At 41.0% G+C, this 13,153-nt stretch overlaps 2 protein-coding genes across 4 annotated transcripts in view; both read left to right on the top strand.

Moving 5' to 3' along the window:
• The first annotated feature begins 16 nt into the window (after positions 1 to 16).
• On the top strand, positions 17 to 876 carry LOC105393528. Its single transcript, XM_011565303.3, has 2 exons — positions 17 to 271; positions 647 to 876. Exons 1-2 carry the CDS (start codon positions 173 to 175, stop codon positions 848 to 850), a joined length of 303 nt encoding a protein of 100 aa, XP_011563605.3. The 5' UTR covers positions 17 to 172; the 3' UTR covers positions 851 to 876.
• Positions 877 to 4,469: 3,593 nt separating this feature from the next.
• Positions 4,470 to 13,153, top strand: part of LOC105393544 (adenosine 3'-phospho 5'-phosphosulfate transporter 1) — a 29,663-nt gene continuing 20,979 nt past the window's right edge. For 2 of the 3 annotated variants that reach the window (XM_048621964.1, XM_048621963.1), the window contains exons 1-8: positions 4,470 to 4,753; positions 7,850 to 7,957; positions 8,243 to 8,346; positions 9,415 to 9,629; positions 10,132 to 10,242; positions 10,722 to 10,835; positions 11,826 to 11,973; positions 12,709 to 12,827. In XM_048621964.1, the coding sequence (XP_048477921.1) occupies positions 4,485 to 4,753; positions 7,850 to 7,957; positions 8,243 to 8,346; positions 9,415 to 9,629; positions 10,132 to 10,242; positions 10,722 to 10,835; positions 11,826 to 11,973; positions 12,709 to 12,827 (1,188 nt within the window). In that variant the 5' untranslated portion in view covers positions 4,470 to 4,484. Of the gene's footprint in view, positions 4,754 to 6,568; positions 6,679 to 7,202; positions 7,306 to 7,849; positions 7,958 to 8,242; positions 8,347 to 9,414; positions 9,630 to 10,131; positions 10,243 to 10,721; positions 10,836 to 11,825; positions 11,974 to 12,708; positions 12,828 to 13,153 lie in introns of those variants that run through there. The other variant, XM_048621966.1, reaches the window with a different exon arrangement.

Raw genomic sequence — 13,153 nt, forward strand, 5'->3', positions numbered from 1 at the left:
CCACATGCCATCACATGTCTGAGAAAATCCAAAGATAATAAAATATGTCCGAAACAAATCAAGAAATTCCAAGAAAATCTATTTAAAAAAACCATGCCAATTTAACCCGCCACACTTTCCACTGCATTCCTCCTAACTTCCTGACCTACACCTGTACCTGTGACCCTTGAGCATGCAGTTCAGCCGGGAGATCCTACAGGCATTGGCGGGCGCGGTCACCGCGCTCACCGCCTGCCTGCTGATCCTGCGCCAGCGACGCGGATACGTGCTGGTAAGGACGAATGGCCTTATCTGCTCAGTACGAAATTGATCAATGGCTAGTTATAATATTCTAGTCTATGCAATGGCTGAAAGACGCCGCCTCGCTAATCGTAAGACTTGATGATGATGAAGATGCTTGTGAATTGGTGGTGTTGGTGACAAGCCTGAGGATGTGAGGATCTAGTGTTCATTCAGTTGCTTACTTCACTTCATAATCATCACCATCACCCTGCAATCGTCTACTCAGTAGTCTGGGACATTAAATTTGAATGACTTCCTAGCTTCCTACCAAGTTTATTTTTGTACTCTTCTGACTATATAAATCTCCATTCCATCACTAACTACTCCAATACGCGACATCTAAAATACCTAGGATTCCTTCCAGTTCGCCGCGGTGCCGTACAAGCTAGCGGCAGTGGAGAGCTCCCCGCAGTCCCCACAGCCGGCCGCCCACCAGCTTCGCCCCAACTTGCCGAAGACCAGCAAGATGCAGCTGTCACGCTCCGAGCAACCCAAATTCAAGAAGGATCCCGAACTTGAACTCGACGACAACACCATCTTTCCTTACCCTTGTATTGACGAAAATTGATAATACATTAAAATAAAAGAGTAAAATAGGATAGTTTTATTTGATTGATGAGCTTATCGCCTAGGGGATCGTGGTCGCCTGGCGGGGAGCATGATGTAGGTGATGTTGCGCTTGTAGTACGGGCAGGAGGGCTCGTCGCAGCCGGCCACGTCGGCGCGCCGCCCCCCCGCGCCCCCCGCGGCCCCCAGCAGCTCCGCGCCCAGCACCCAGCGCCGCGCGCACGCCAGGAAGCACGGCCCGCACGCCGCCACCGCGCACACCGCCGCCGCCACCTCGCACAGCAACATCACCGCCTCGTCCATCGCGGCTCGCAGACCTCCGCCACGCTCACGATACCGAAAATAGTAAGTGTAGCAAATACATTTAATTGTTTGTTTTAGGGAAGTAAAGTACGTCTCAGAAATAAATGAATACAACTAAAAATATGCAAAAAATGTTTCAGGTTGTTTACGTTTTACGTTTTTGAGGATAGTAGTAAATATTCTGAGAATTCAAGTTAGGGTTAAAAAAAGGTGGGCAGAAAGTAGGTATCAGAGTGGAGACTGCACCTAAGGCTTAAGGCTGTTTTTAACAGCGTGCGGGATTGCCCCGCACGCAGTCATACATACAGTGAAACTATTAATTCATGACATTAATGTTTGAGGAACTAAAATTTTCAGGAGCCTGGCACCATTAGAAAAGAAACATAAAAGTCATAACAATTGTTTATGTTAATAGGCGGTTGGCTGTTTTTTTTTTAATTTTCTTATTAATTATAAGGATAATCTAGATAAAAGCAACAATTTACGCTTGTTTGCAATTAGGAAGATGAAGAAAAATATTCGTAGGCAAGCTAGGGAAGTTATTTATCGAGTTTTTATACAATGTTTAGCGGAACATCAAGCTGGACACATTTTGTCGAATTTGGAGGATGTTTACGATCGTACAGCGTCTACGACGGGTATGTAACATTGTACAAATTGTAATAATTCATTTTTTATTAGTACCAACGCTTCATTTATCGATAAACCTAGGTTTAAAGCCCAAGTCGATCATTGTTTACATACCACTGATTGTAGGTTTCATCTGGTTTCAGTTGAGTCAAACCTTAACATTTTGATACTTGAAGATATATTTTTTGTTTACTTACTAAATTCACATTGTGTGAATTTGAGGGGCATTGTGTAACTCAAAAAGATTTTTTTATTTTATTTTATAGTTGTATCGGACCAGCGTGCCAAAGAGGGCAAAATATGGAATATTTCTAACACCTGGAAGAAACAGAACTAGCCGTCTAAAAAGAGAAATTGATGTATTTACTATATGTGCCCTTCGTCCACAGATCAGTTTTTTTATACAGTTGTAATAACGTTATCTAAATAAACATTTATTGGTTTCACTATTAGCCTTCATATTAACACCTTCTAGCTTGTATAAGAGCTTTTTTGTGGATAAGTAGTTTACAGGCAAAATTTCAAGTATCAAAGTCAGTTATGTTTCGCTATATAGGGTTGCTACATGAAAGATAGCAGTGCCCTCATTTAATTTCAGGACTTTATAGTTTCACTGTAAGTAATATGGTCGCGTGACGCTGGAAAATACCGGTCATCCTGCATGCGTGATGAAATCCGCATGCTGTTAAAAACAGCCTATACGAATATCCATGGCATAATAACGAATATCCAATAAATTCCAATCATAGACTAGAATATTATCCAAAAGTCGTAGGCATAGACTAGAATGTCGTTGGAGGATTTCTTGCAAGGGGGGGGTCAGTGCCTTAATGGCTGAACTTTTAGTAGAAGATAGTGCCATCTCTTTATATTACTCTTACTACCAAAAAAGATGTAAGATGGCGTTATCAACAAGACCATAGAACAATAACAAGACATATAGATAAGTAGTATTTGAATGTTAACATTGTCATGATCTATGGCTTTTATGAAGAAATTGCGTGTCAGTGTCAGTTCAGTTGTCTTACAATGTCTCGCAAATAACATTTTTGTAATAAAAGCCTATACTCTCGGTATATCGTTATTTATAAATTTTATATACCTACAAATAAAAATAAACATGGTGTGTCAAGAAAAAGCATCTTTATCCGCAAAAACTGTTTTTATGAAATTCTTGTGATCTGACAGATTCCATATGGATCCAGGTTCCATGTGGTTCCACGGGAACCGAGCTGAAATGGCGGCACTGGCAAAGAGCGATCGACATCTTCATATCCGCTGAAGATTAAAATACTATGTGTACCAAACTGATAAATGTCGTCAAAGATTTGCCTCGCGAGGATAAATGATGCACTATTGGACGAAATGACTATCACCACAAGTGACAAGATTTGCTTCTCTTGGGAAACATAAACTAGCAAAACATGAATTGGTTTTCATGGTGAAAGGAATACACACACCCACTCGCATATTATTTTACAAGTGACATGAACAAAACTGAACTGAAACATTGTTATATGCGCGGTAATAAAGAATTATATAATAATTTGTTTTTTATTTATTGTTGCATGTAGGTTGTTGTTGTTGTTGTCGTCCTAAGGTACCCCAGTGGTACAGAGGGCCTTCACGAGAGTGCGCCACGCCGTCCTGTCCTCAGCAACCGCTCTGGCCTCCGTCCAGCTCAGGCCTTGCGCTCGCAGCTCGCCGTCCACTGTGCGCCGCCATGTGTGCACGGGGCGACCGCGTCTCCGATGGCCTCCTAGCGGTTTCCACTCGAAAGCGATGCTTGCCATGTTATCGGCTCCCCTTCTTATAGTGTGACCGATCCATCTCCATTTTCGCAATGCGATTTCTTGCTCTATGGGCGACTGTTTGCACACTTTCCACAGGTCAGCGTTGCGGATTGTGTTCGGCCAGAAGATGCGGAGGATCGACCTCAGGGATTTGTTGACGAACACTTGTATTTGGTTCATCAATCCCTTAGTCACTCTCCACGTTTCACAACCGAACAGCAGAACCGACTTCACCACGGAGTTGAGGAGATTTTCACGCGACGCTTGAGTACGTTGAAAGTTGCATGTAGGTACTAGGTACATAAATAGATTGAACTTAAATTTAGCTGATAAATGTAATAACTGTTGTGTGGTGTAACTACGTTAACGCAAATATGTCTTATATCTTTATAGATTGAAGTTAATAGCCGGATCCCCACCAGACGATCTAACGCGATCCGATCGCGCGATCCAAGGAATCTTACATACTAAACTTCTTGGATCGGGCGATCGTATCGCATTGGATCGTTTGGTGGAGATCCGGCTATTAACTTGTGATAACAATATCTATATATACAGGGTGTCCCAACAGGGCACCCTGTATGTATGTACAATGAGGTTGAGCAATATAAAGAGATGGCGTTGTAGGCTCAGTATGACGTATAGAGTATGACAAAAAACTCCTCCATCTCGAGGAGTCTCTTTTCACAATTTTTTATTTTTTCTCTATGATTTCTTGTATTGTTTTCGGGCGCACCTAACATATTATTTCGATAGTTAGGTAGGTACCTACGTTTATTACTATGAACTATTATTTACCTATTTTGACTGGATAACGCGAATTCGGACAGTGAGTTAGTGGAAGACTATAATCATGGTCATTGTGTAGACCATGACTATAACGAAAGTGAGTCAGTACAAAGTGTGAATATGGAGATGATGGAGTTGGAAGATTTGGAGAACGGCACGCGTGCCGAAAAGCGAAGTCGGGCATTAGATCAGGAGGAGGTTTGGACGACTGTGCAACGGAGTAAAACACGATTATCACGCAGTACTAGTGAAGCAGAGATTATAAATAACAACACCGGACCGGAGGAAATAATTGAAGTGAACATAACCTCAAAAGAAAAGTTGCCGAAACAAATTGGTTTAGCACGGCTTTTAAAGTCAGAAAATATTAAAGATGTTGCGAGAGTAAGGTATGTTAACTCTTATAAGGTAGGTGCTTATAAGGTTTACTTCGAGATCAATTTGTTGATGAAATTATAAGCTGTAGGTAAAAAATTTACTAACAAAGGCTGGCGAATACTAAGAACTCTAGAAACTAGTTTATCCTAATGGAACGATTAGGGAAAATATTAGAAAATCTTGAGAGTGACAACCAAATAATAAATGTTAAGAGGCTCAAACAGCGAAGCCCCGACTCTGCCGAGTGGGTTGACAGTGAAGAGGTACGTATTGCCTTTCAAGGTTCTAATTTACCCTCTTAAGCTGCGTACAGACCGTCCAAACGAACGCCATCGAATAATAAATATAAGTACATCGCTGGGCGTTCGTTGGGCCGGTCTGTACGCTGCTTCACATACGTTCATATGGAATGAGAGTACAAGTAGACCCTTACAAGTACAAGTCCGGGGACAAATCAGCGTGTGAATGGGTAGGTGGGTGTTTGCGGCTCGCGGCTCGGCGCGGCGCTCGCCGTCTGGGCTCGCGAGCGCAGCGAGAGAAGTACCAATATGTTCCTTGTGCAAGGCTCAACAAAGTTCACAATCGACTGGACTGCAACTCGTGTTGTATTCGTCTGGGCTCGTGTAGTATGACTGTGGGCGATGGCGGATTTGTCCACGGAGGAATGGCACAGCTTGGGGCGCGGCTCGCGGTGCGTGAAGTGAATGGGGGGCTTTACGTTTACCCTGTTTAATATTAATTTAGGTAGGTACATACTTGGCACCATAAACCCCTTACTTTCTATACTTATTACCACTTTTGCATCACTCTGTAGATAGCCGAGCGAAGCGAGGCAATAAATACCTAAAACCGTAAAGAGCCGAGCAAAGCGATGCCATACATCTCAATCCTGCATTCCCTAAAGCCTAGAGAGCCGTGCGTAGTGAGGCAATACAAACCAAACCAGAACTAGTTTTTAGATATATTTTCTACGACAGCGTCTCAGTCAAAACCGAGGTGGTGGTGCCGAATGAAAGATCGACTTCTGAACTGAATTGGTATTGCTTTTAAATCGGTTCAGCCACTCATCGCTGGGAGTAAGGCTGCAGCACTTTCTAAACCACAAAGAGCCGAGGGTTTAGAAAATGCCGATAAGGTTAGGCTTTCAAGAATGCTGGGTTGAGATATATGGCCTCGCTTCGCATGGTTCTTCTGTAGCATATCCGAGTCAAAAGTTACACTAATTACAAATCTAGGTTTTCTGCCATGGAAGTTTCAGCAAAATGATCTCAAAATGGCGGAAAGCCCTCCCCTTACCCCCTACAATGCCATACAGTTCTTACTTAGGTATTTAAATCTGTTCTTTGGAATCTCAGCTCTCCAGTGGTAGGTATAAATTAATTTAAGATGCTTATATTCAAAATTCAAGATATTTCAAAAAATATAACGAAAACGGTGATGCCCATTTTTTTGGGGGTTCAACATTTAAGATTTTTAAGATACATCCCTACCAAAACCATAGACGTTCATCATATTCACGTCAAGAAGTCGTAGGAACAAGAGCAAAAGTTATTCAGAACATGGAAGTAATAAGTACTTAACGTATAAGTACATTTCTATTAATATTATTTCATTTATTACTTCCATGTTCTGAACATGTACTTATTACTTCCATGGTTCAGAATGACCATAAAATATTACGTCGATTCGTTTTATGATCACATCACTATGCAATATCCGAACGAAGACGTCAAATCGGTGACACTGACAGCTTGACAAGTAACCTAAAACCTAATAAAACTTCAGTTTTCTATCAATCAATACCGATATGATGTACCTACCTAGAGTACCTAGAGACCTACCTACGTCTTTGGTACCTACATATTTACCGAAAAATTAATTTCAAAATAGTTTAGTGATTTTTGCATATGCCAATGTAAACTGGTATTTAATTTAAATGAGGCGTTTGTTAAAAAAAAAAAAAGTTCCTTTTTGGAGAAATAGATGGCGTTGTCTGGGGTTGTACCAACTTTCAAACCCTCAGAACACACTCAGATCACAATATGTTATTCTGTGAGGCTAACGAAATGTGAAAGTGACATAGGTAGGTAGAATTGTAGTATTATTTTCTCTATGATGTCGATGTCACTGTTGCTTCAGCGTTCAGTGCGATTGTGCGTACAGCCGTTCTTTTCAAGTTTTCTCAGTTTCCTTGTGTTTCTCCTGTATTAATTGAGTTGTAGTTGAGCTATCTGCTCCTCCTCCCTTGATACTTAGCACTATCCCAAGCCACATGCAGTCTGAGCCTCGGAAGGATGGCTCGCGCTACCACCCGACATTAAATCACAACTAGTGAGTTCTTATTCTGAGTTTAGTACTCTTTGCTCTCTATGTAATTTTTGACAGTTGGTACACTGCGTTTTCACGCCATCTATCGGCTTACCCAAAAGCTCAACTGACAGCTGTCAAGGAAAACGGCTCATTCAGTAGTGCTTAAATGTCAAAATGATATGAAAACTTATACCAAATTAATGTGTAAATACGCGGCAGGGTTTTTCAGAATGCATCCGAAAACACAATTTATGTAAGTTCCAATTACGTTTTAAACTAATTAATAATGTTTATATAACACACAAATTTAAACAGAAAATTATGTGATACACATTATAAATGTGTTTAAATTCTTTTCTCACATAAATCTACATTTTAAAAAAGGTGATCTTGTTTACACAGTGATAAGTAATGGCTACAAAATCAATAACCCGGTCTTTCTGACCCACTTAGACATTGTACAATGTCTAATTCTCCAAAATATGTATAATGGTTTCTGTATATTATTATGGAATATGAAATGTTAACTAAATTTTAATTTCAAGAATTGAAAGTCTTGGTACAGTACCAGTGTAAAATGTGTAAAATCAAATAGTAATGATCCCACCTGTTGATGTTGCTCAATTATTTATACGACAAAATGGTGTAGTTGTTAGTGACCCTGACTGCTATGTTGCAGTTTCTGGGTTTGATCCCCAGCCGGGGCAGAGCTATGGGTGCTATTGGGCCTCTGTGGCCAAGAAACAAGCAATATGAAAATGCTCATCATTATAGTTGTGTGTTGTTCCATTGTGCAGCTTCATCTACCTGGGGTGCATGCTGGTGGTGCTGGCGCTGTCGCACCTGCACTGGTGGCTCGAGGAGCTGCTCTCCCACGGGACGCTCATGCACAGCGACATAGCATGGTACCAATGTTTCTTATTATCTTATTGTTTCCTACCCACATATTTGTTTTAATAAAAGTAAGTATTTAGAATTAGATGTTAATCCTACTAATAATATTGTAGATAAATGCAATAGTTTGTGAGTTCAGCTGGATCAATTTTGATGAAATTTTATATGTAGACAACTGACACCCTGGAGTATCTAGCCTACTTTTTATCCTAGAACTCCAATAGGAAAACCTTTTAAGTGGTAGTATTAAGTTAATTCTTCTTCTTATAAATATTGTAGTATGGTATATAATACAGGGTGTTTTCGCTGCTGCTGAACCTGGTGGGCTACTCAGTGGTGCTGCTGCCCGCCTTCATCATGTACCACGCGCTCAACAAGATCAACTTCTTCGAGAAGAATGGTGAGTCCATGATTTAGACTCTGTATGTAAATTGTACTGTCCTGTAGAGGTGGACAGTAAGACTCACTAGTAAGTCGCTTGTCGGCTGTTGGGTCCGATGTTTAATTGTATTTTTTTATATGTAAGTAAATCAGTGTTGGGAAAGTGGGAATAGCTTCTTATAAAATTCTCCACCACTGGAACATCCCATAAAATATCGTAGCAAGTCAAAATGAGGGGTAATACCTCAAATGAATGTAATATACCTTTGGTCTTCGCTTTTACATGTTTGTGTTGAGTGATAAATATGTCCAACCCGCCTTCTGGTGTGGAGGTTATGCCTATCAGTCCCACCAGTCTTACAGGAGGTTCTCTCATTTACTGCCCTGGATTATCGATAGATAAAGAGTGCTCTTTATTTCTACTCCAAGAAATAAAATAAAAAAATACAGTATAACAACTTATCATTCAGGTACAAGGGTACAACATGCGGTCTTATCGCCTAAAGCGATCTCACCCAGAAAAATTAAATTCCTTATGCGATTATTATATGCTGTGCGATTTCGTTTTCGTTTTATATGATATATACTTAGCTGATCATCGCGATCTTATAAAATGTAAAGTTTTTTGAATAGCGTATTATTGTGTACCTCTGAGGTACATAACTAATTGTTTAATTCTCTATAATATCCGTTTTGATAACTCAAAGTGATTCATCAGCCGTATCAACAATATGGGGAAAATAAAAAACCCAGTAAATAACTGTACAGGTAATTATGTATTTAGGAAATGTAGGTATTTATTGTAATCTATGATTATGATTAGAATATAGATAGTGTTGTGATTTTAAGTTTATATTTTCCTGCTTTATTGAAAATAATTTAAATAATACATGCAAGGCCAGCATCCCAAAATCAAAACCTTAACACCTCAAATGGCATCAAGAAATATTATGCCTTAGCTACAACAACACAGCTCTATAAAAATATTATATTTATCCATAGAACAATGTGTACTGCTCGGTCGACTGTTTTATCTCATCTATTGCCACACCCAGTCCAATAAACCTATATCTCTGGTTTCCTTCAGCAATGAAGACCTGGCTATCGCAAGGTCTGTTCGCGTGCTTTGGGTCGCCGGGCGAGCGGCTGCCGGACACGGTGCGCGACGTGGGGGGCGCGCCGGCGGTGGGGGCGGGGGGCGCGGGCGCGGGGGCGGGGGGCGCCGAGCTGCTGTTCTGTCTGTCGGGGCTGGTCGGCGCCTACCTCGTGTGGGGGCTGCTGCAGGAGAAGATCATGACTCAGGTGGGACTGGTGTGGTAAAGGCTCGGATTCACATTTCAGTAAATCTACCAAAGCATTACGACTTACGACCTTCTCAATGATAGTTCAGTCAATCACACCACTGCATTCCATACTCAAACTCTACTTATATTGACGTTCTTAACTGTGACACTGACAGATAGTGAGGATATTGTTTGGTGAAAGTGTATGTTGGTTTTGCTGTGAGTCGCTACTGTATTTTATCCAGCTCGAAGGACCAAATGGGGGCGATGTTTAGCCTTTAGTGTGGTCGTTGTGGATATCTTTAAGTACTTCCCTATGCTCTAGGCAATACTAGGCACTATGCAAGCCGTGTGCGGCTATCGCCTAACTCTTTTACTTGCTGATGTTACAGTTTTACAAAACACGATGCCATTCGAAAAAATAATGATATGAAAGTTTTCCTGTACTACCAACAGCTACCGTCTATAAATATTGAATACTACATTGTTTGTAACTATTTTTATTTCCATCGCTTGTGCAGAAGTACGTGTTAGCTGACGGCAGCTCAGTGCAGTTCGCCGACAGCCAGTTCCTCGTGTTCACCAACCGCCTCTCCGCGCTGCTGCTCGCTGCCGCCGCGCTGCTCTACAAGGTACTCTTCTTCTTCTTACTACCAGTATTCACATAATTCACATAACATCATTAAAATATCAAAATAATAAGGTTGGCTGGTAGAAATTGCTTTTTAGCAATAAGTCCGCCTTTGTGCGCAAATTATTAGCTATGTTTTTAAATGTTTCCATGTAAAAATTGATTTTTGTGTACAATAAAGTGTAAATAAATAAATATCCTTGCCAAAAAATCTACCCATGTTAAATAGTAAGCTGAAAAAGGCGTAAATCAGAAAGTCAAAAAAAAATGGCCATCCCTGTATGTTGATAATATCAAGTATCAGTATTACCCTTACTGCAATAAATGAATATCAATCGGCATTTTGCAAGTCAATGGCCACCTTCCATTTTGACAAAAAACAGAATTTGTAACAAACGTTTATTTTCCCTAGACAATACTCACATTATGAATATCTATAAGTGAATGGTACTAAAAATGAATCATCGTATGTGATTGCAGGGCGTCCCACTGGCGGCGGCCCCTCTCTACAAGTTCTCGTACTGCAGCGTGAGCAACATCGTGAGCGCGTGGAGCCAGTACGAGGCGCTCAAGTACGTCGGCTTCCCCACGCAGGTCAGTAGCGGGGCGTCCCACGGGCATTACTAATAAATAAATATGTGGGGACATCTCACACACGGCCGTCCGACCCCAAGCTAGGCAGAACCTGTGTTATGGGTGTCGGACAGCTGATATATCTACACAAATACATAGATAGATAGATAGTAAATATAAATATCAACACCCAAGACCCGAGTACAAATATCTGTCTTTAAATAAATATCTGCCCCCGCCATTAATCGAACCCGGGACCTTCGGCATAGCAGTCAGGGCCACTAACCACTACGACATTCGAACGTCGACGTTACTTCAACGCTATAAAAATAATTACCTACTGCCATCGTTCACTAACATCCAGGACCCGAAACAAATGACACATAGAAGCAAAGCAATGCCATATGGCTGTTGGGAATCAAACATGTGGGGATTTCGACACAGTTAAAAGTTACAGCTACTTCGTCTTCATGCGTCCCACTTTGACAGGATTCACTCTGGGATGTGAGAGCAGAGTTGCCACCACAGTTGGTTGGTACCGACTATGCTTAGGTTGTCTTTGGAACGAACACATATCAACTCGGAATGGGATCGTGACCGTATCGACTCGAGCCGTTCAGCATTCTTTGTGTGAAACTCCCTACTGCACACTCATGGGAATCGTAACGTAATCGACTCGCCTCGGGACAAGCTCGGGTGAAAGGCGATATGGTGACGATCCGTTATTTTACGCCCATGGGTTCTAGTTGAAAACCAGCGCTATGGTGTATACTAAAGTATACCTGCCATAGCATCAAGCTGAACTAGAACCCATTTCAGCACCGAGAAGCAGCATTCATGCTTATTGTTTTCCTTACGTATTTTTTTATTACTTTTTAACCTTTTCTTGTAAATGTATGTGTTGTTTCTGTGTGTGTTAGAAATAAATACATTTTCTTTCTTTCTTTCTTACGTTTATGTGTGCTGTGAACTCTAAACTCTTCGACTACCTAGCCCCCCTTCTACCCCCAGGTGCTGTCCAAATCCTGCAAGGTGGTGCCCGTCATGCTGATGGGAACCCTCGTCTCGCGCACGTCGTACCCGCTGTCGGACTACGTCAGTGCCGGGTTCATCAGCGCCGGCATGCTGGCCTTCCTAACTGCTACCGACCAGGACGCAGGTGCCTCTATTACGATTACGAAAATAATAAGCGATAATAAAATAAGAAGCTCACATATTATTATAATGTTCTATTTATTTAGTTAACACAACACCCAGGGACGTGCTGAAAAACAGCGCTGTCACAAAACATCTGTTTACGGCAGCACATGCTGAGCATGGCACCTTTTGCCGAAAGCCTGTATTTATAGGAATAATTATGTTTAGTAATAGTATTAGTACTAGTGTTTCTTTCCGCATGTTTGCAAATGTTTGGGCAATATATATTGTTTCTTTCTTTCTTTAAAAATTTTTCATTTGATCTTTACATCATTCCTCCACCCAAAGGTTGCCTGGAAGAGATCGCTTTTAGCGATAAGGCCGCCTATAAAGTAGTATTCTATTCTATTCTATTCCGCTGCAATATACATAGCGCGAACCAATGGCGTCTTTATATGTAAGTACCTACATTGATATCGATTCTGAAGGCAGAAATTCAAATTTAACGCTGTCAAACTAAAAAAGTTGCTAGCATAAAATGACATTTACGGAAACAATCATAGAGTCGAATTTTAAACAAAGAAATTAAGGTTTTGACATCTCTAAATTTAGAATTTCTGCCTTCAGAATCGATATCATTGTACTAGTTTCAACCCTCACTTTCAATGTGACATTAAAAAAGTGTTATTCTTTGTGTAGTAATAGTGGCTATTATGATGGAACATCACAGCTGATCTTCCATATTCGTCCCTTCCAGTATCGACGTCCACGACGGCGTCTGGCCTCATCTTACTGGCCCTGTACATGGCGAGCGACAGCTTCACCAGCAACTGGCAGCAGCGGCTGTACCACCAGTACAAGCTCACCCCCATGCAGGTAAGATAAGATAATTTATTAAAATTCCAAAAAAACATACAATTTATGATATATATTTATATATATAGAGCGCATAATGCAAATAAAAAATCCAAAAAATATAAGGTGACTCACTAGTGACTCACGAGGCCGCGCAGGCCGACCTTGATAGTATACAAATCCTGGTGGACCGTACATCAACTATTCCAAGTGTCAAACCTATCGGTATAGCATTACTGTGCAGTGTATAGAAAGCAAAGCAGTTCAATCACAATATTATACATACGTTGCATTTTCAGTGCGATAATCATTCAAGTTAACGGAGACGTAGATATTCAATGCGTACA

The sequence above is a fragment of the Plutella xylostella genome, chromosome 7 (assembly GCF_932276165.1).
Source record: "Plutella xylostella chromosome 7, ilPluXylo3.1, whole genome shotgun sequence".
NCBI classification, from domain to species: Eukaryota; Metazoa; Arthropoda; class Insecta; order Lepidoptera; family Plutellidae; genus Plutella; species Plutella xylostella.